Raw genomic sequence first — 24177 nt, forward strand, 5'->3', positions numbered from 1 at the left:
AATAATGTAGTTGTAAGACTTTTTTGTTTACCTTGCATAACAGTGTAGTTATAGAAGAGGATTTAGTGATCCCGCTACAAGTGATCGAGTGAGCCATTTTTTCACCACTCCCCTCTTGAAAGAAACGAAGAGGTTTGTTTTCAAATGTCACCATGAAAGGTTCAGACATGTGTATTTGGGGATCGTTAACTGATGAAATATGATATGATCATTTTAGCATATCTGGGATTCTTCGTAACTGGAAAGATTTAATATTTTGGGCGCCATTACTTTTGGATATCCTTCTACAGCAAGGAAACGGTATACGTCCGTTTTCTGGAAACCTTACAGATACCTTCCCATTTTGAATCCGGTCCGGATATCACCCGGTAACCTTGTGGATACCTTCAACAATCTTCACTTTTATTTGCAATTCTGAGATATTTGTGTAATTGATATTAACTAAACACAATGCACCCCAAACATTTTTACCATATTTGGAGAAGGTTTCCGGAAGGTATATATCCGGGCCGGATTCAAAGTGGGAAGGTATCCGCAAGGTTTGGAATGGAAACAATGGAAAGCTACCCCTTGCTGCTGCGTTAACTTCTTGCTAAAGTAGCTGTGTACAGTGTTTGCTTACTTCTCCTCACTATCTCTCCCAAGACAATGTTGGCGATCCGCGAGGCGTTTCCTGAATGAGATTTCGAAAAAGGCTCCATCAGTTTCTCATCTGGCGTTAGTAAATGTAAGATTAAGTGTTGAAAAATGACATTTGTGATTGTGATGATTTGTTAGCTCGATAATTTTGAGTGAATTCACCATGTTAAAATAGAATCATTCTTGCGTTGTATCGAATGCCGCTATCGTTTTCAAAGTTTAACGCTACTAATACCACATATGTATAATATACATACGTGGTATTAGTAGCGACCATTATGTATGTACTAGGGCTGGGACGGGTAACTTGGGTACCCGGGTCGGGTGGGTACTGAGTAGGACCCGGGTACCCACAGGACTACCCGGCCGGTGGTTAGTCACGTGATATATTGTTTAACTCTATGGTTATACTACAAGTCACAAATATTCGCATTTCTTTCTGACTATGCACTCATTTCCTTCTGAGTTTTCATATCTTTGAATAAAAACATAACTTGAGTCAACTTCAGTGTATGCATGACCAGATTTTTAAAACATGTATTTAAATACGTTTTGCCAGACTGAGTGCTATCATGCCCAGTGGGACATTTTGTACTATCTCTTGAGACCTACAGTGGGTACCCGGGTAGGGTCGTGTGATAGGGGGTGGGTACCCGGGTAGTAAATGCGGACTCGTCCGAGCCCCAGTATGTACATAATTCACAACGTTATGAACTATCCATACTTTCATTCATATATTATCTTCAACATACAAACGAACGAAAGGAGACACATGTCACATTTCACGATGCATTTGGATACCTCAGTTGTGGTGAATTGCTTCTCGATGAAGAGAGGTGCAGTTTGTAATGAAATATGAAGGTCGGGTACACCATACATTAAATCATATTTTGTGAGAACGTGTCATGTCATGTGAACTTTACTACAGTGAAATAACTCGAGCTCCTTTATCTCACTGTACAAGGACGATGCAAATATATTATTCCTTAATGGCCAAACGCCGTCACTCCGCTTGTCTCGAACTTCGGATAAGTCGACGTAGTTTTGTAAACACCGGGGTTTCGAGTTCTGGAGGTTTTACTATATAATAGCTATTGTAACGCAGATTAATTACAGCTGACGCTCTTGTTGGACGCCTCTTTTATCAAGTGTGTAAGCGTCACTTATTTGATGTCCTATTGCACTATCATGGACTTCAAATCAATTTTCCACGAGGAATTCCATCATAAGAAACGAATAATGCTTGATTCTGATGGGTCGAAATAAGGGATCAAATTCCAATTTATACCTCAAAATTACCATGCAGTTTCACATATAAACCCTACGCATCGATGCATATAACAATGGGAGCCTATGAATAATAGCGACAAAACCCTTTCCATATTCAATAGAAATCTCTGCTAAAAGTGATGATACCAGGTGTTCGCGAAAAGATGAGCGCATCCTGTCTCACCGGTGCCATATAGAATTAACCCATTAGAATTGTATACTGATATCAGAACAACAGCTTATTAAACATAATGAAATCTATTTCGGAACACACATAGTTTAGTAAATCACACACTTACCATCGTGTCCAGGCCACCAAATCGTCGATCACAAATATGACCAGTCTCACAGACTCTCTGATTTCGTCTACTGCCGATTCGTCTTCTGCTAAAAACGTGGTATTCAACCATGCTTCAGTGAAATTGTGCTAGCAAATGGTACAACTTGGGTAACATCTTTGTTATATTTTTCACTTCATGTAACCTCTTTTCGACGCGTTCGAAGACAGCTGGCCTATTTGCCCAAATGTAAGTACGCGTTTCAAGAGAGCACCGTTTCCAAAGAGCTCTTGTCGTCAGAGAGAGGTAGTAAATTAGAGACCTTTTATTTACACATCTGAAACCTCACGAATGAATATATATGCGAGAAAGTAATTATATGTTACTCCTTCATCATTCACCTCATTTCCCATGTCATGGATATAGTGAGTGAAACATTTGCTTCTATTATTTTGAGAAAAAGAAAATATATTTAATTCAACCACAGCATTATTGTCATGACAATGGAGGCAACAGGTGTTCATGAAATGGTTCAACATGTCCTGTGGTCGAAGTGACTTTTCCTGGAGCTTTATTCAGGTAAAACAAACGTTTTGAGGTGAAATGTACTATAACAGTTAATAATAACAGTAAACAACTAGGTGTGATTCGAACAATTAGTTTGTTGCGATGACATGTATGTTTATCAAGAAGGTACATGTGAAGACCACATTAGCGTGCATATTTTATGAAATCATTTATTTCGTTATTCAAGATTGATTTCGTGGATTAAACGTAATTTATTTTGAATCTCTGAAGTTGTAATATAGCCGAGCTCGTTACATGTTCGACACACATTAATAAATGACAATGGATGACATTGATGTTTGCATGTTCTGTTGTGTATTATCGATAGGTCAGTTTAGTTCTGGTTAGTGCTATCGTAATCATACGGCCTTGTGCGTTGCTCGTATCGATCACTGGTTTGTCTGGTCTTGTTAGTGAGAGTACCACATGGATACAATGTGTGCAGCCCATGTCTGGTGTCCCCCGTCGTGATATTGAAGGATTGTTGCTAAAAGCGGCATAAAGCCACTCACGCACTCGCACAATAAGTTAGAGTGTTTCCTTTCGGGTAGTAAAACAACAAAGTAAGAAACAAACATATTCTAAAAATAGAGTTTGATGTATTTTACGATGACGAGACAAGCTGCAGGAGACATCATACTCCTTTATGGAAAACTTCTGCGCAATTCGCCCCCGTTAACAATTACGAAAGAAGATATAGCCCACGTTAAGGAAAGATTTAATGCATTCATGGGCAGAGGCAATCAACAATCTTCAGTAGCAACTAACGTTGGCTTCGTAGGATGTTCATTTTCTTATTGGAAACCTTTATATATAACCTTCATTGACAGTCGCTGACATCTACAGCGAGAGAGCGCTCATTCCCAATATACGTATATCCTCCAAACATAAACTGCCGGGCAAAAGAAAGTATACACCCATTATAACCATGTGTCTGACCCGATTATTATAGGATCATATCAATGCATCATATATCATAACAGGCACCGCCTCCGTGGTCTAGTGGTACAGCGTCTGCCAGGAGAGCGGAAGGTCGGGGGTTACCCTGCCTGGCGCTCGGATTTAAGGGAATACATTTTTTACAAGGACTGGTCGGCTGGGAGTCATTATTCTGTGTCTCAGTGGAGTATTCATGTTATGCCTATCAAATCGGCATTAGTCAGGACAAGCAGTCACACGCACACACGCACACACACACACGCACACACACACACACACACACACAACACACACACACACACACACACACACACACACACACACACACACACACACACACACACACACACACACACGTGCATGTACGTCGCCATATAACTTAAATCATTTTGAAAGCGATGTTAAATTCCATTTCACCTTGCACTATATAACAGGTGACGTGCAAATGACGCCTCATGGATATGGGGGTCGCAGTTTCGCAGTACATGGACGGGATCAGTTTCAGTTGGATCACAGATACCAGACTATAGCGAATATGACCACGACCCACGACCCACGACCCACGAGTCACGCCCAGACTAGCCGTCTCACCAATGTCGTCAGCTGCCCGATGACGTTATTAGGAATCTGTTGCCTCCTGACCTGACGAGCAGATGACGTCAACGATATTCAATGGGGTTTTAGTCTGGTGAGCGAGCTGGCTTTGTAATAACGACGACGTTGTGGGAAGCCAAGAAATCGTGGACGACTGTTGCAGTTTGCGTCCTAGCATTGGCGTGCTCTAAGAGTTTCCCTGTTGCTGGTAGAAGAAGGAATGGTCACACCACGGAATGGAAAACGTCCCTGTAAATCTGGCCGGTGAGATTGTCACTGATGATGACTCGTCACGTCCACTAGCTCCACAAATTCCTCACAGAACCATCAAGCCACACTTCATGGACGCACTTCCTGAATTCAGCCTGGTGTCAATGGATGCCCCGTCCGCTATTGACGACCCTGGCCTTGGCATACCCCAATTTAATTTTGCCTGCATTCAAATAAATAGTCCATTAACATATCGTTCGAGTGCACAGCGAACTTAAACTCATACCACCAGACATGCTCAATCTCGTCTACATCAGTATTACCGAACTCGTCACCAAGGTTCACTCATACATGGAACATTTATGTAAGTCTCGTGTTTACGCGGGCACTCGCTAACTTGCTCTTACACCATAAAAAAGATGTCGAACATTATTTATAAATTTAAGAAACAAAGAGGAAAGATCGCAAACTGGATCTGGTTCGTGTTCATTGAGCATGGAGTGGGACTAGCAAGTATTGTCGTTGCCGATAGTATCGTGATGTAATGACAGTCGCATTCAATCCAGAAATTACATAAAACTATTCCTTATCATTTCATATCTCTTTGTTCTACATATGCATGTGAACCGCGCCGGATGCTTAACCTGTAGTCCTATCGTGTGAACGCTACTTGTCTTGAGCAGTTTATTCATATATTTTATCATCTATCACATATTAACGCCTCGATCCTAAATTCACAATGGGGAAAAATATAATACTGTGTATTGCACTGAAGCAGATTAGAATCATTATGTCAAGTACAACGGTGTGATATGACAAAATATTTTAAAATCACTCAATAAAGCTCAGCGCCACGAACTTTAGATGTTCGTCTAAAGAAAGACGTATATATCCCCAAATGACAAGAAGCTGATGTGTGTTATCTCTGATAATGTCAATGTGACATCAGATCACTTGGGCAAACAGTTTGTTATCTGTTCAACATAACCCCAGAAACTGAAGTGGGTCACAACTACATACACGTCTAGTCAAATTCTGACCCTGAAGGACGGTTATATCCCAAACACATACGCCTCAGCTATTGCGTTCTGTCCACGAAAGGTGAGCGTTCTCTTATTTTATTATTGCAAAAGGAAAGTGCACATACATGATTCATTGCCAATATATGTTATGAACAATGAAATCTAAGTTTCTTATCTAATTGCACATGGTTCAGAAACATTTTTATGATGCTTTTCTAAACAGACATGCTGACTAAATGTCGTCATGTCTCCGAGTCGTTTCATGCAACGAATATAATACAAAGTTCGTTTGGCTGACAACATTCAGATTAGAGTCTGTATCTTCAATAACCTTCTCTTGATCTCAAGTACTCCATGAGACTGCAAGCCATGTGCCAGCTAAAGGCTAAAGATTACATGAAACGACTTTGCAGACAGCGATCAGAGATCGTCGTGGGAGGTGCCATGATCATCTTGAAAATAGTCTTCATTTCGAATTTTAGCTGCATGTACATGAAAAGTAAGATATTTGGTTGTGCCTTATTAGGATGGCTAACTCGTGCCAGTACAGCTATCATGAGGAGACAATGATAATGAAACTATCCTTGACATATATCAAGGACAGCATAATGAACATACACATCTATTTGGTCATTTGAGCAGTTTAAAGATCATGATGAATACACATTAATAGTATATTTTCATCGTATAACTAATTCTTTTGCTAGTTACATTTCTGTTCTTCTTTACATTCTTTCAATATACGATATAAATTGTTTGTTTTCATTTCTACGTTTAATATTATGAGGTGGTAAGGCTTGTGTGTTATTGATATTCATTTGAAGAGAAATATGAAATAAATATTTACACACAGCATCAACACAATTAATTACAAATAGGAATACCTTTTCCATAGTATGTGACTGGTCGTTTTCGGATGTATTTAGGTGCCAGAATAAAATACGTTTTTAATTTAAAATGTTTATTGGGATCTACTACTACTACTACTACTACTACTACTACTACTACTACTACTACTACTACTACCACTACCACTAATACTGCTACAACTATTTCTGCTACTACTAGTAATACCACTACTGCTGTCGCTGCTACGACTACGACTACTTCTTCCACTATTACTACTACCACTACTACTACCACCACTACTACTGCTATTACTACTGCTGCTTCTACTACTACTGCTATTACTATTACTACACTTCTACTACTACTACTACTACTACTAATAAAAATAATACAACTACTACTACTAATAATATTCCTACTACTTCTACTGCTACTACACTACTTCTACCAACACAACTACCACCACCACTACTACTACTACTACTACTACTACTACTACTACTACTACTATTACTACTACTATTAGTGCTAAAACTATTAATTGTCCACACGTGTGTTTGGTTTTCGTTCCTCCAATTATAAGTATATTCTTATTATTGGATACAGGTTTCTTCTTAGGTTATTGAGTTGAGTGCAGGCCCAAACATATAACTAGGGCATATGTACCTACATGTAAGTCAATGTAGAAGCCATATATCCGACACAAGGACATTATGATCATATAATTATCATTTTGTTGATGTTTGCAGTTGGAAGCCCATTTCTGGATTTCCCGCCGCAGTATTGCTTAAATATTGCTAAAAGCGGCGTAACACCATACTCACATACCGTATGACAGCATGTGGAACGAGTTACGTCGTAATAACTGATGGTTGACAGCAAGAGCATACTTTACGTAAATCAGATATGTTGATGATGATATAGGACATGATATGTGAGATGTGCATATTGTAGTGGGTTACGTTGACGATTGATATGTAATATTCATAACTATAAGATATGCTTGATTTACTTCAGTATGTTGTTACGAATGACTCTCAGACTGCAGTAACATCTCTTCCTTGCCATGTCACGTTGTGTCGTGGGCACGGGTGATCCAGTTGTGTAACGCCCCGATTATGTTTCCAGGTTTGTCAGCACCACACCCGTGTTCGTAGGTTTCACAAAAATGGTAAACGATTGAGACCTGTATAACTGCGGACTTTCCTACAACATGAAGCTGAAACGCCGATATATAACTAGAATACTGGAAGAAGCAGCGTTAATCCCAACTCCCACACTCCATCTATGTTACCGCAGTAGTTGTCTGTGCATATTTATTATATAGTGTACATTTTAACTAATTCATGAAATATATGTTTGATAAGCAGTTGTACAAAGAACAAACTAAATCATAATTATAGATGAAAGGGACAATACCACTTCCATATTCTTAAGAAATCTCTGCTTATAGTCAGTCCATTGTACGATTTAGAGTATGTGGTGTAGTCTTTTATTTGTACTGAGGCCACTGGCCCATATAGAATGCATACGTTTGAAGTAGTGTGGTACATGAAAAAAGGTAATGTCAGGTACAAATTTTAGATTTACAGGCTTTTCATAATTACGTCTTCTTTCATAGCTGTAATACAGGTATTTGCATAGTTTTCCAAGTAATTGTTGGAATATGGCAAAATGTTGTTGGTAAGTACAGTTGTCTTATATCTTTGTAATATTCTCATTCTAAGGTAAAATGATATTCATCCTCTACACTTGTTTCACATATGGAGCAGAGCCGTAAACGTACATCAATATCGGCCCATCTACTTTCGTTTACCTGAATTCTTGGTAGCCCGGCTCTAAGCCTCATCAACGGAAGCGTAGTAGGGCCACGGCGATGTTTTTTTGTCTAAGTATCTTCTACGTATGACTTATTATCTCCTACGTTGGACTTAGTATCTTCTACGTAGGACTTAGTATCTCCAACGTAGGACTTACTATCTTCTACGTAGGACTTAGTATCTCCTACGTAGGACTTACTATCTTCTACGTAGGACTTTACTATCTAAATTATCTAAATTTATCGTTAATCCTTGTCAATCTGTAAACTTTTCAAGAATATTAAGCTGGTTCTGTAAACCAGTTACTGTGTCAGAGACAAGAATTACATCATCGGTTAACAATGATAATAACTTTTCAAACAAGTCTGGAAATAATTGAACGCCGTGTTTCCCATGTGATGAAACACCATTTGACAGTTCATTGATGAACAAGGAAAATAATAGAGCCCTTATATATACAGCCTTGTTTAACTCCTTTAGGACAATCAAAATATTCTGTATAAATGTTATCATTACATCTCACACACACTCTCACCGAAGCATAGATTCCCTTTAGTGCTATCATCATCTTTCCACCCAAGCCTACATCGAGCAGACACCCCCATGGCTTAAGGTGGTTTACTGAATCAAACGCTTTTTTAAAGGGGCACTGATCTAACGCCATTCCCCGGACTGGTTGTTGCCTTTGTTATTGTTTTTTTCCCCCGTGAGTACCCGGATGATACGCAACGGAACTGAGCGTGACCAGAGATTGGGCTACCGTCTGCAAGGACAGCTAAATAAACTTGGAGGCTGGAGGCAATATTTGTTTTACGTATTTTTGCATAAACACTGATTGGTTAACTGTGATCTATAAAGATTCGACAAAGGGCGCACGTTAAATAATTTCTTCAGCCTAAACAAACAGACAAAAAGAACGGCGGAGCTCATCGGAAGTCGTCATTTTGAAATACCCCAGATGGTTATAGATTAATACTAAAAAAAGTATCCATGCAGTGAAAGCATTTTCGGATTTCGGATTGTGTAATACGATTACTACTCCCTTGTTGTCATACACGTTTTCTCGTATAACCCTACACTTGTGTATTTGTCGTCATTCACTTGATGCTCAGTTAATGAATTTATTACAGGTACAATTAGTGGTAGCACCACTTAGATTACCTGACAAAGGTTCTCATTTGGCATTTATTGTGTCTGGGGTAATTATTCAATCTAAATCCAGGTTTGAAGTGAGGTTATGTAATATGCACGTGGCAGCCCAGCAAGAGATGAATGATCAGTTGATTTACTTTTTTTGGTAAATCAACGGATCGTTCCTAGTCATCAAAGGATTAACAGAAAATACGTTGATTGATTAATCACTGTTATCTTGCACAGTGGATATGTCAAAAGTGAGTGTTTACATGTCTAGGTTTACTAAAACAAAGGGAATACACTCATATCATGGCGTGAAGTGCCGATGTAAAAACAACATACAATTTGTTCAAAGGGTTAACTGATAATACGTTGATTGGTTGCTCATTGTTATCAAACTCAATGGATTTATTAGGAACCGTCGACGTAATGAAAATAGTTGTCACGTGGCCTTTCTCAGCCGACCCTTGAGACTTGACGCTCGAAACGATATATATCTTTTAGAATATTTGATAGTTACAGAGACACGTGACATCGAATAAGTTATTTTGTATAGCTGCAGACGATTGGGATATTATTCCTTTGTGTGGATATTCATGGATACATTCCTCGAATAAGGAAGCTGCCTATTTATACACATTAATTTGGTAAGTTGTAATTGTGGTATTTGCATTTTGTTTTCCTTCATTTGAACCGATTCGTTCTTGTTTTCCTACGTCTTGGTTGGGAAATTCTTCAATGCGCGATAGACGTTGTTTTCACAGGTCATTTCCTTTGTAAGCGTGTATAGATTACCGTCAATTTGTAAAATGTGATTCTCTCAGGCAATTTTTAAAATGTGTAAATATTTCAGTCATTTTGACTAAAAAATCTGTCCAGATTGATTAAGACGATCAAAAGGGCCTACAAACATCACAGCAGATTATTATGTAGGATTAGAAGCCAAACAACATAGAAATGTATTTTCAACGTAACATTTTCAGTCTCTTGGTGATGACATTAAACATCAAAATGTTTGGAATTCGTTATCATAATAATACAGATGGAAATGTTTTTCAGTCACTTTGTAAAATAACTGAATATTTAGACGTTTAATAAATATGTTACACATTTTGACAGTAAAAAAATATACACACTATAAAAAAAAGCAATGCTCAGGTGAAATATATACTTTGTGTTGCAAGTCAAAATAGTGTAAACGAAAATCGCAAAATTACCAAGCAAGTGACTTATCAAAACTTCGTCACCATTACCGATGCTACCCACAAAGATGCCTACATTTCCTTATTATCTCGAAAACTGTATTTCATTTTGTTGATCAATGTGACCATACGCTCTTATTACTACCGGTATCCATAAAAGTGACTAATGCGCTTACGAATGGCGCAACAGAGGTCGCGAGCTAGTCTAGATTTCTGCTCTACATCCGGGTACTCACTGGGAAAAAACAATAACAAAGGCAACAACCAGTCCCGGGGAATTGCGTTAGATCAGTGCCCCTTTAAAATCAACAAAACAACGTATAATTTCCTTTGTCTTTTCGATAAACAGTTTTTAACAATTGTATTCAACGTGAATATGTGATCAGCAGGAGAATATCCCTGTCTTAGGCTGCTTGTGTTTTGGGTAGTTTACTTCTTAATATTAGCCAAGTTTGTAAGTCTAGAGTTTAAGATACGTGTGTAAACCTTACTAACTGTACACAATAGAAATATCCCTCTGAAGTTATCTAGATTATTTTTGTTAGCTTTCTTATGTAGAGGAAGGATGATCGCTTTCGTCCAAATGTCAGGAAATAATTCAGAATCAAACAACTTATTGAACAAATTTCGTAGGAAAGTAGTTATGACATTTTCACAACATTTTAACATTTCAATGACCACGTCATCAACACCAGGGGATGTGCCATTCTTCAAACGATTTATAGCCTTGTGGATTTCTCAGTAATGGTCAATCTCATCAAGTATAAAATCTTCATGATATTGACATTCGACTTCAGCTTGTAATACATGTCATAAGCATAAGTGTATTATAAGAAACTCCATTTTATTAACTGTTTTTCTTTAACAGTCGCTTTCGCATTTATTTCATATTTGGTCAATAGATTTACTTTACCGTATTACACAAAACAGACCAGAGGTCACGAGAGTCAGTACACGACAACGGACCTTCATACTGCTCTACTAAAAAATAACAAATTATATTTCGTACCTCCTACTGTTAATTGTACATTTATTGTCACATTACCTTTCTTCATAATTTTCGAATGAATTGCAGACCCACTATGAAGTATGATGACATACTGAAAGACCTTGGGGAGTTTGGAACCTACCAGAAGAGGCTGTATGTCCTCCTCTGTATCCCGATGGTGTCCTTGGGAATACAGATCATGATAACCGTCTTCACACTCGGCGTCCCGGATCACAGGTAAACTTCGTCTTCAAACAGGATATACTTTATCACTGGTAAAATGTAACATTGACGTCCATGTTCGCATTGGGCGCACTTGATCACAGTTTTGATTCCTATATATGGACATGTAAAATAAGAGCGATATACAAAGGTACAGGTTGGGCAACAATTTAACAGAAGAAAACATGTAACCCAACAGAACACCCGAACCCTTTATCAGTTAACATATTGACATGATGCTAAGCATGACCTGGTAGCTAAGCCAGATTTGAGATGTTAAACAGAAACTGCAGTTATCATATGCTAAATTTGCACGGGAAGGCATATCCCTTAGCACAAAGACATAGACACATGTCTGTCCAGTTTGACAGCATCTATAAATACATTTGATGACCTGTGACTATCATCTTAATTTCCTCGCCATCATGCCCAGCATGCCCCGCCTCTACGGAAGGAGCGTCCAGCCTAATTGTTAGTTCTGCATTGACCACACAAAATTTGAAATTCCTTGTAAACCGAGTTTATGAGACCATACTTTGTAAAGGAGGAAGAATGTCAGACTCGAGCTCCTCCGTTTGCGTCATTGTCATTTTTAAGATCTGATGATGGACACCTGATCTGTACAAGGTTGCAGAGCGTTGACGAAACTGGATTGTTCTAATAAAGCTGAGCCAGATCAGAACCAGGGAACACCGCTATCATTCAAAAATACTACTAGTATTAGGAAGGGTCAAGTTCACCTTTCAGCAGGACATTTCCTGGTCGAGTAGACCAAAAAACGTTCGAAGCAAGCTTACCAGAACATGATATCCTCCACAGATGTACCAAGTCAAACTGACCATATATATTTGGAGTAGGTCTGGCGAACTGTGTGTTCACAACCTCAAGTTAAACCAAGAGTTCCTATGTCAACACCGCAACTGGTTAACGTCCCAACAGTCCTTGATAGGGCCGACCTCATTAGCTGCTTTGTGTAAGATTGAGACACTACTGACTTAGAGTTTAATGGTCTCATATTGAAGGACTTTACATCTGCCAAAAAAAATATGCATCTCTGCTTAAGCGCTCAAGTGTTAAGTGCCGTTGTTGGAAAATAGTCTTGCCAATTTATGGATATTGGGGAACTTAAAATAATATACGGGAATGTGTAGCGATCTTTAGAGAGCAAATAATCCACATTTAAATAAATATTGATATCCACCAGCTACTACAGGGGAGGTACATAGTTGGCATGTTCGTTCATCTCTACTAACGTTTTTTTCAGCTACTGGTTTCTACCGGGAATCAAAATTTCATAGTGGAACAGACATGTTTTCGTTAAGTAAGAGGCATTTTTCAAAAGAGAGCTAAAAATTTGATATTCTTATATATACTGCCTTTAGATGTAAATATGGTATTGCATGGCCATTCTTGAAGAAACTGGTCCTTTAAAGTATTTTCGACAAGGCTTGTAAGCCACTTAGTTGTAACTGAAAAAGGATTATCACTCACGTTACATAAACCACAACAGTTGAGTAAAATCAGTTCTACATTCTAACCACTTATTATTATGCCCATTACTTCTTGAATCATGATAAACATAATTATAAACTAAGTGCGAGAGCTTCTGCCGTTTTATGCCAGACGTTTATCATTCTCTTATATACTTTTATAGGAAGTGGCATTCTTCCAAATTCGCCATAAATCATGAAGATTCTTTACTTTCTTGTAGTTAAAGTCGTAGTTAAAGGTGCCAATTGACATTAAAAAGTCATACTCCAAATAACCACCTCTCCATCAGTTTAAGATCCGCTTGAAAGTCGCTGGATTGAGGGGCGTTGTGGGAGAGGAAATCCAGAGTATATTGAAGTTCAATAAACCTTATATGTAAGAATGATCGGCTACCATGTATCACAAGGCTAGCCCAGTAGAATAAACCTGACGGCGACTGCAGCTGTAATTCATTGGCTCATTGACGCATTTAAAAGTCATCCAGAATGCATCTCAATTGATCAATCTCCTTGGCAGATAACGGTAGTGTCATGGGTTGTGGTGTTGAGAGGAATGCAAAGAAGTATTAACATTCGAGTTGGACCCTCGACCAGTTTGTTCTAAAGCCTAATCATATCTACTCTAGCGTGTAAGTTTCATGGGTATATACAACTTTGCAGAATTGGATAGACCGTAATTATAACATCGCTAATGCAAATATCGTATCTAAACATCGAAAGCGGTTCTTAGATAAGGTTTATTTGCACTTTAGTCCTGTCTATCAATTTCAAAGGCTGACACAGCGGAGGCAGAAATAGGCTCAGATATGGTCATGATGGAAGCAATGTCCTCTAAAATGACATGCTTTATCGCACAAGCCCGCCCATCCCATTCGCACTCAAACAAGCAAGCATCCGTTCACGGTCATGGTCGGCTGCACACGTTCACGGCAAAGCAAACGTTTTTTTCACCCCTTTTTAGCTGTTAGATATTCTCTTATCCACAAATAGACAATGGACATTTGTACGCTCCACTTTCCTCGTATGAACGGGATAAAAGCATTGACATATGATCATCTTTCTTTCAACAACGGAAATGTGACTAAGACCATTTTCATCACAAATTGAGTTCACTATTCGGTGACAAAATAGTGTGCGAAACATACTGTTACTTCTTTGGCGTTTATTATTCGCGTCTCGGTACTTTCATTTATTTTATGAGACTATTCTGTGTTTATGATGAAGCATCGACCCTGCTTACTTCGTTTCTTTTTGCGGTATCCTGATCACAACTTGCCGATGTGTCCGATTCTGACAGTGACAATAGTTTTAGAGTTAACATGGGGTGTGGATGCTTCACGGAAGATGAATTCGTGATTTCGGAAGAAGTACAAGTGAACCCCTACCCGTGACCGACAATACTGACGACAATAACTAGTTTGATCCCCATATTGGACGCAAGGATTACAAATGATTGCAACACAAAGATGGGTTCGTTTGTTTAGTTTACTTTCTCCAAATCACAATACCCCGTTGCAGTCTTGAAATAGCACGACAAAGATGAGTGAGTGAGTGAGTGAGATGGGTTTAACGCCGCTTTTAACAGTATTCCAGTTCTATCGCGGCGTGTCAGCTTAATGTGGGAGGAAAGCCCGAAGTGATTCAGGTCTCAGACATATACCACTTCGGTGAAACCCACGAGCACGGGTATGGTGCTGACAAACCTAGAAACGTAATTGGGGCGAACCGGGATTCGAACCCACAATCATAGGTTTCTAGCGTGCCCAAGGGACGCAACTCTGCACAGCGAATCGCGGCGCCTTAGACGACTGGGCCACACGTGCCCCCCCCCACGTGATGACTCCCTCAATGAAATCCGACCTCAGCAATGTTGGACAAGTCCATTTTATGCCCTGGTGGGTATTTGCCGCATAATCTCACCCCACCCCCACCCCCACCCCCCAAAAAACAACAAAAACAACAACAACAAAACAAAAACAACAACAACAAAAACAACAACAAACCCGTGACACCGTGTCGTTTATCTGTATATTTTCTCGCAATGACGATGGCCTTATCTCTCCCGCATTTGGATGCATTGCACAGCTACATATATTAGGAACAACTCACTAGACACTCCCCTCTCAAAAATGACGTCGTCCAATATACGTTATCAAGTTGCACTTCGTGCTTCATTGTTTTTTGCGATTTATCGCGCTGCTATCTTATATTTCCAGGTAAAGGATCTTTCACACGGTGTGGCCGCTACATGCCACACATTACTGACAGTGGCCTCAATGTATCGTAAAGAATTTATGTTTCCGTCAACACGCACTAAAGTGCCAACATCAAGAAACTCGATGTTTTGCGAGACAACAAAACCTAACTTCCGGGTTTGAGGAGGAGCTCAATGACTACCCTTGTGCAAAATTCAACACCGTTATTACTGCCAATCACCACCTGCACGTGTGTGTATGCTTGTACTAGTGAGAATAATGCCCGTGTCATAGTGCTAACCCACTGATATATCATGCCACAGTTTAACATGAATCCTCCACTCAGACACAGTATACTTGTGTTAGCCCCTGAATGCCGAGAGCCAGGCAGGGTAACAACCAGTACAACAAGGACTGGTCGGCTTGGAGTCAGGATACTGTGTCTGGGTGGTGTATTCATGTTAAACTGTGGCATGATATCTCAGTGAACTAACACTAGCTAAAGTCCCGACTAGTAACAGGAGCCACTCACACGTTACGTCAAACCCTATTTCACCACACCTAACCACCAACATTGTATGTCTTTGTTGTCCTATAAACACTATTATTAGTTCTCATGTCATGAACTCTAAATATTGTAATCTTTTCTGTCATATTTCACCAAAATTCCCATCAGAAAAAGGTAAATTTGTAATTCATCTCTTCATACCGGCCATACATTAACAATAGAGTTTTTCTATTGTGTATTACTTCGACCATCCGTCAAGAATTGATTGGCCTTACTGATCCGCACTGGGTTTCCTGTGGCTAACAATAGCAATGTCGTCAAAACGTGTTCGTCCTAGCATATTTTGTTGTAGGTGTGCAGTTCCTGGTTTAGACAACGACACCTATACGATACAAGGGGAGCAGCATGCGCGTGCAGTCAACGCCGCCATTCCTATAGCAGACAAAGGGACACAACTCTATTCGTCATGCCACGTATATGAAGTCATCAATAACTCAAAGACGGGTGGCGAAGAATACACCAACTCAACCCACACGTGTAATAGATTGGTTTATGATGAAGAGACGTTTGGCTCGAACATCGTGACAAGGGTATTGTTTTTTTCTGAGTAATATATCCATCATGTATGGAAGTAAAAGAGTACAATTTATTTCAGTGTGTTCAGAGAGAGAGAGAGAGAGAGAGAGAGAGAGAGAGAGAGAGAGAGAGAGAGAGAGAGAGAGAGAGAGAGAGAGAGAGAGAGAGAGAGAGTCATTTCTTGACAAGTCGACAATTCTGACATGTAGATAATCAGGCCGTAGTCGTTTGCCTCTTTGATGAAACCCGTGAGCATAGGCATGTTGGATGGACCAAGGTTTATGGACAACCTTGAGGCTCAACTTTGCATTGAGGCAAATAACTGGCTGTGAACAGTTGCGCCCGTTAGCCGTGCCAGGATTTACTGACCTTAAGTTCAATCCCAAGTTGCCATGATAATGATCTTTAATTTTCAGCACAACACTCGTGCTTCGTGGGTTTCACTGAGTGATAAACGTCACCGAACTGATTCCTTTGGGATTTCATACAACATTGAGTTGACATTTGGCCTTGAATTTGAGACACTCTATTCCTCCGTTCTAGTTTGACTGGGTGTGTGACGTGAAGATGTACAAGTCCCACGTACAGATGATGTTTATGCTTGGGTCCCTGGTTGGGTGTGCTGTTGTCGCTCCTCCGGCGGATTTGTAAGTATATGGTCGATCATCAGTAATGACACATAAGAAGCCATCTGGTAGCATATCGGACGCTAACACCGTATGAATAGAATAATTAAATGGCTTGTTTTAATCGAAATAATAAAAAATTACATAAACATGAGCACTGTTTACAAGGGCATAAACAATAAGCACTTCTGTTAATTATAATTAAATACGAGACTCAGTAGCGCTAGAATAGATTCTCAGTAATATTATTCATGAGCCTGTTACAGAGGTAATGATATTTAAATAACTCAGGAGAAATACATTCTGTAATCAGCTAAAGACCAAGAACCAGTGAACTATTAATCACTGAAGTTTTACCCACTACAACTCTAAGATACTGATTTATTCATATGTCATGTGCTTGGAGCTATGATTTATTTATTGCAAGTTATATATCATCACATATATGAGTAAACATGAACACATTATAATTTCATCAAGCACGCCTTCCAGGGATAAATGAGTGAACAACATCCCCATGTCTCTTTAATCATCTAAAACTACATTCTCTGTGAATACTTTCCCCAGCATTGGTAGAAAGAAGATGTTTATGGTGGGCGTCCTCTTTCACATTGTGGCCTCCATCTCCATCTCATTCGCCACAAGTTTTGCCGTCTTCGCCTTCCTAATGTTCTTCAACGGCATGTCGAGCACAGCGATCTGGATGAACGGCTTTGTTGTGGGTAAATGATTTAATTATTTCTTTGATGTAATGTTTCGCATAAGCGTGCACAATGGTGTCATATTTGTATGTATAATTACCCCCTCCCTTTATACACAAAAGAATAACCATAATTGGTGGTGTCACACATTTTGCAACCCACAGCTTCCCAAATGTGGGTGTTCTTGAACTTGTTTTGAGTATATAATACGCACCCGAATTTCGTACTGATCTTCAACCACAGTCAAGGTAACTCGCGCCTTTGCTTTCCGAGTTCTGTTTCTATGGCCCAGATTATTATTCCAGGTGTGGAGCTAGTTGGCCCTTCCAAGCGTCGATGGACAGGTATCATTGTTGAATTCTTCTGGTCCTCGGGCTACTTTATCGCTGTTGCCGCCGCCTACTTTATCCGAGACTGGCAACATCTACAACTCGTTGTGTCGGCACCAACAGTTCTTTTCCTAGCTTACTACTGGTAAGTGTAGTTTTGCAATGGTGACATGGAAGGTACTTCGGGGGTAAAGCAGATCTTAGATGGACTATAATCTTAGATGTACTTTAGTCACATGTATGCATGTGGCGATTGTACTAGTCCGGACTAATTTAAAGTGCTATTCCGCTTAGATACCATGTCGATTTGATAGTGTTAGCCCATTGAGATACCATGCTGCAGTTGAACATGAATACCCCACACAGACACAGAATACTGACTCCTAGCCGAGCCCATTAATGCCGAGGGCAATGCAGTACAAGTACCATCTTTTAACGTCTTTTGGTATGACGCGGCCGGAGATCGAACCCAAGACCTTCCGCTCTACGGGCGGAGGTTACACCACTTATCTACGGATGGGTCCCAGAAAAATGGATCGTATGATCAGGCTCTGTGACCTGGTTGTTTGTAACCCTGTTCTGATTGGGTGGCTTATTACTTTCATGGTTGCCTGGTTCATAATCGATCATTTATCATCTTCCCTAGGCAAGTGTGTTCACTGATTATAAAAGTCCAGTTTCCATCCTTGCCGAACTAGGCTGGTATTATGGAGTTACATTTTGGCTGGACTGTCGAGGATATGCATAGTCCAATCACAATCGCGCAACGAAATCGAGGTCCGATTCGTAAACTGTCATGCAGATTTCGGTCGATTGCATTATTCGCAAAGCATGTGCACCGCCAACTATTTGTCAACAGATAATTTCCAAATCTTTTCATGTTTTTATCAAGGTGCCCATGTGATTTGATGCACTTCGCGATGTAAGACCCGTTGTATCCTAATATAGATCTTTCTTAATTATCGATCATATCGCCGCCATTTTGTTTGAAGTAAATGCAAGTGATACCAGAGGTGGAATCTGATTGGTCCGTAGGAGAGGCATAGAAGGGACATAACTCGTAATAGCCACTAGTCGCGTTATAATCGAGCCCAGGGATTCCAGCATAGTTCGGCAAGGGTGGAACGAGACTTTTATAGGCAGTTAACTCTCTTGCTTCGGGAAGATGATCATTTATAGGCCGCTGTAAAAATATAGCTGATTGTGGCTTTAAACAACTTTCACACTCACAGTTTAAACGTCTGTCTGGGATGAGGGGTAATTTCTATGATGGCAGTTTCCTATTTTAACATCCTTCCTCCTATATGTGTATAATTCACTCACTCAACAACAAATATGTGTAAATTGTTAATAGTTAATTACTATAGAATATTTTAATCATTAGCCTGTTTATCCATCGTCTTCAGGTTTATTCCCGAATCTCCCCGATGGCTGATCACCAAGAGGAAATATGAGATGGCGGAGACAATCTTACGCCATGCTGCAAAAGTCAACAAAGTGACGTTGACCTCTGACCTGTTCAGTGGAAATGTACTCGACCGTACAAAATCAGAATCTATATGGAAAATATTCACCAGCCTTACCCTGGTAGCACGATGTGTAATCGTTTTCCTCAACTGGTATGTTTCAACTATTTCTGCTGTTTAAACTTAGGTGCCCCTGTGATCACCGCGCCACAACTCGCTACGCGGTGCATATTTGCGTTTTCTTAGCTTGTTGTGTGTTCTCATCCAATTTTCTTCCCGATTACCATCAACTTTCTGTCACTGCATCCCCGTGATCTTGGGTTTCCTATGACCTTCCTCGCCTTCTCCACCTTTCCTCCCACAGTCGTCTGGCTGAAACACTGCTGGACACAGTGGAAACAAGGCTGATTCACTTGCAAACGGCGCAACCATACACTGCGCCCCTTGGCGTCCCTTATCATTTGCATTTTACCACTGCTGGTGGGTTCCAAAATAGTGGGTGCGGCGGAGTAGCCTGGTGGTCAATGCATTCGCTCGTCACGCCGAAGACCCGGGTTCGATTCCCAAATGGTTACAACGCGTGAAGCCTATTTCTGGTCTCCCCCGACGTGATATTGCTGGAATATGGCTTAAGGTGGCGTAAAACCAATCTCACTCACTCCACAATATTGGTAATTTGGAGTATATATTTAAAAAATACATTATTTTGACCTGTGAGAAGTCAGACATTAACCCTGAATACAAACACAAAGGAATCATTTTCGAATGTACTGGCATTTCTTTTGGAAAAGATGCATGCCGTTCTTGATATTACCGAGCTGAAATGACCCTTCATGTTTGTCAATTCGATAATTATCTCCTGTGATCTCGATACACATTACACACTCTGTTTTGCTTGTCGATTTGCCTCATCCTACCCTGTTTATTGTCTTTGTTGGTTGACTAGTTATTTACACACTAGTATCCGGAATCGATAATGTACCTTTAAAGGACTTTGATGTATCATATCATATCAGCATACGGTTTGTGAATAATCAGTAGCAGTGAGGTAGCCGATTGTTTAATGCTTTTATCACCTTAAAAAGCTGTTTCGATTTCACACGTCGTTTCAAATTGTGTAGTCCATTTCTAGTGTCCTCCGTTGTGATATGGAACTTATATGTAGGTAGGATGAGATGGCAATGTGGTTGTCAACCTTTCAGCACCTCACAGACAGCTTGGATTGTATACTCCCCACGGAGCTGAGAATGATTCTTAAGTGCACACTGATCCAGTGACCGGGGTAATCATGCCCCTCAGTGGTTTGGAAATAAGCCAAATATAAACAGCCTATTTTTATTATTATTATTATCACTGTTGTTGTTGTTATCATTATCATCATCATCATCATCATCATCATCATTATTATTATTATTATTATTATTATTACTCCAATATGTCTCGCTTATTAACCATATATCATTTGCTTTATTGATTCATAAAATATTATCCTCGAATTTATGCTGTTTGTTCATGTTCAGGCTTGTGTGTAGTCTCGGATATTACGGTCTAGGCCTCAATGTGGCAAATCTCGGTGGCAGCGTCTACATCAACGGCCTGATCGCGGGAGGAACGGAATTCGTCTCCTACATCGCCTGCATTCTCCTTCTGGACCGCATCGGCAGGAAGTCCCTACATTGTGCGGCCATGATCCTTGGTGGCATCTGCTGCACCGCCACAATCCTGCCTGTCCTGTATGGATCTGGAGGTAAAGCGTTCTCAGAAGGCTCTTAACCCGTAGCTTATGAATGTCGAAATGTAGAGTTCTAAAAAACAGCTTCTGTTTTATTAACGTTTCCATGACGGTATCACTTTCCCCTCGTTGTAATATTAATTCAACCACTGGTGTGTCTGGCCAAGCTTCGGTCAATTTACAGGCCACCGTAGCATAGGTAGAATATTGCTTCCTGCGGCGTTATGAAGATATGTTATGTTCCATAAATTCAATTTTCTTCAGGTTTGACCTGGCTTACGATAACTCTGGCACTAGTCGGTCGGGCTTTCGTATCTGCAAGCTTTGCAATCATCTGGCTGTACTCATCTGAGCTGTTCCCAACCGTCATCAGGAACTCCGTAATGGGTGTGGCCAATATATGTGGCAGACTAGGTGGAGTCATATCTCCATATATCGCCAACCTGGTAAGTTAATTAATCCGCTTTACCTAACATGATGTTTACGAATTAACGGATTAGCGTAATCTGACTGACGCTGTTACAGTGCTTATGCATTTACCTTTCCAGGCGATGGTAATTCCAGGTGACTTTGGACGAGCTGTTCCACTGATCATCTTCGGGGTTTCGATGGTTGGGGCTGGTCTGCTGGCCCTCTTCCTACCAGAGACGCTCACCAGAGAACTTCCAGAGTCCATCGAAGATGCTGAAAAGATGAGGAGGTAACTGCCATAAGTTAAAGTGAGTGAGTAAGTGAGTTGGGTTGAACGCCGATTTTAACAGTATTCCAGTTATATCACGGCGTGTCAGCTGAATATGGGAGGAAAGCCTGCAGGTCTCGGACGTTTTCTACTTCGGTGAAACCCACGCGGACGGGTATGGCGCTGACAAACCTAGAAACATAATCGGGTCGAACCGGAATTCGAACCCACAATCATAGGTTTCTGGCGTGCCCAAGGGACGCAACACTGCACAGCGAATCGCGGCGCCTTAGACGACTGGGCCACCCGTGCCCCCGCCATAAGTTAAGGGCATGCTGATGAAAAAACATGAGCCCTCTTCACGGGTGCTTAGCATGTCATAATGATGAAGATATAGAGTAGAATCTTTACAACTTGAGGTCATAGGAACGACCAAATTTCATTTACATATGCCGTGTTGAGTTACCCTACGTTTCAGATCCTATCGGAAACATAAAGTGAAATGTTACCTCGCGAAGCCTCACGTGTTTCTCTCAAAGAAGTTAATCGACAACTGGGGCGAAGCTTGAAATGTAAACAATTAAGTGAGGACACTCTAACTTATAATCATAAGAAATAAACTTACAATGTACTCTGCCGTATGTTACATTTCAAACGATAGCTCGAGTTTATGGATATCGTCAGAAATTATTTAAACACCAAATTCAATTCCTTTTGAAATATCCTCACACATTCTACGTGATCTGTTGAACACATTTGATTGTAAACTGTAATCTGTTGGCGTTTTGTATATATATATATATATATATATATATATATATATATATATGTTATCATACACACTTGGCGATTTAACCCATGCAATACCGACACTGAAAATTTGAGTTATTTCGTTGGGCTTCGCCATCTCAACAGGAAGACAATTTATGACGTTGTTAAACATAACCAATACGCCGTTCCCTTTGTGTTAGGCTGTCATTGATCTGTGCATGGTGATACAATGAGACACATGGGACAGAGGCAAGTTAGCTTCTTCTGTACCATTTCGGGCGATGATATCAGTGTTGAGAGTTGGTTTAGAGATACGTAGGTATCTTCAAAGAGTAAGGAAAAGGGGAAAATAATTTCATTCGAGTTTGACGGAAAGAGACACGTTGAGCTTCACGGAAGATACGATTATTTTTAATGGACATTTTACAAACTACACAATTGAATTAGGTCATGTGTAAGATACATAATGGTTATATATATATGTATATGTGCTATTATTATATAATTCACTGTATGATAATGGTTTGTAAATAATCAGGTCTTGGTCAGATAAACCTGTAATTGATATCATGAACAACTTCCCACGCCGTCGAAATACGATGACACGCATTCAAATGGTCGCCTTTTGATACTACCATGGATTGCATGGGATTTTTTCTAACCAGGATCCTTACGGAAATAAGTAAATGAAAACGCATAACTCTCATTGCAGCACCAAACAAACGTCTGATGCAAGCCATGCTGCCTGTGTCCGTCCAGGAAACGAAGATGTGACGTTTCATCTCAGGGCGATATGTGATAGCGACTCGGATGTCCCATCAGTATAGACAAGTGTAGTGCCAGCATGCCATTCGTCACTTCTCTCATTTCTGGATCATTTCTACTACAACTTTCTGTGAACAGAAACCAAAAGCTTAGTCATCTAATTGAAATGTGATTTGATTTAATTTGTTATTCAATATTCAATAAACATTTCATCTCAGTGGTTGGTATCAGCATAATGAGTGCTGTATGTGAGAGTGAATGTTACAAAACGCCGCAGTCATCAATATCACAAATATATCAAGGAAGTCTGTTAGTAATCGATAATGAACTTGACAAACGAGAGGCTGAAAGTATGAACACTGAAACAAGATCGGGGGTGCGGGTGATTGCGAGGATATTCAAGACCGACCAAAACTCTTCAATAAAAGGAGACACTGGTGGCTGTCATGATTCTCGGGATGTACACATCATTTGCTGTTGGATTCAAGTGTGCATATATATATATATATATATATATATATATATATATATATATATATATATATATATATATATATATATATATATATATATATATATATATGAGACAGTGAAGGTACTATGTCT

At 39.9% G+C, this 24177-nt stretch overlaps 1 protein-coding gene across 2 annotated transcripts; it reads left to right on the forward strand.

The window, feature by feature from the left end:
* Nucleotides 1–5517: 5517 nt before the first annotated feature.
* Nucleotides 5518–24092, forward strand: LOC139474331 (organic cation transporter protein-like). 2 transcript variants are annotated; one of them, XM_071257303.1, is made up of 11 exons: nucleotides 5518–5597; nucleotides 11599–11748; nucleotides 16279–16516; nucleotides 17046–17149; nucleotides 17696–17850; nucleotides 18135–18303; nucleotides 19565–19777; nucleotides 21145–21371; nucleotides 21621–21802; nucleotides 21905–22056; nucleotides 23519–24092. In XM_071257303.1, the coding sequence occupies exons 2-11, from the start codon at nucleotides 11606–11608 to the stop codon at nucleotides 23631–23633; spliced, it is 1698 nt and encodes a 565-aa protein (XP_071113404.1). In that variant the 5' UTR covers nucleotides 5518–5597; nucleotides 11599–11605; the 3' UTR covers nucleotides 23634–24092. The 2 variants fall into 2 exon arrangements, with proteins under 2 accessions (XP_071113404.1, XP_071113405.1); XM_071257304.1 differs by lacking the exon at nucleotides 5518–5597 and adding an exon at nucleotides 5948–6017.
* The last annotated feature ends 85 nt before the right edge of the window (nucleotides 24093–24177 follow it).

Source organism: Haliotis cracherodii, unplaced genomic scaffold, assembly GCF_022045235.1.
Source record: "Haliotis cracherodii isolate W230 unplaced genomic scaffold, xgHalCrac1.p SCAF_3, whole genome shotgun sequence".
Lineage (NCBI taxonomy): Eukaryota > Metazoa > Mollusca > Gastropoda > Lepetellida > Haliotidae > Haliotis > Haliotis cracherodii.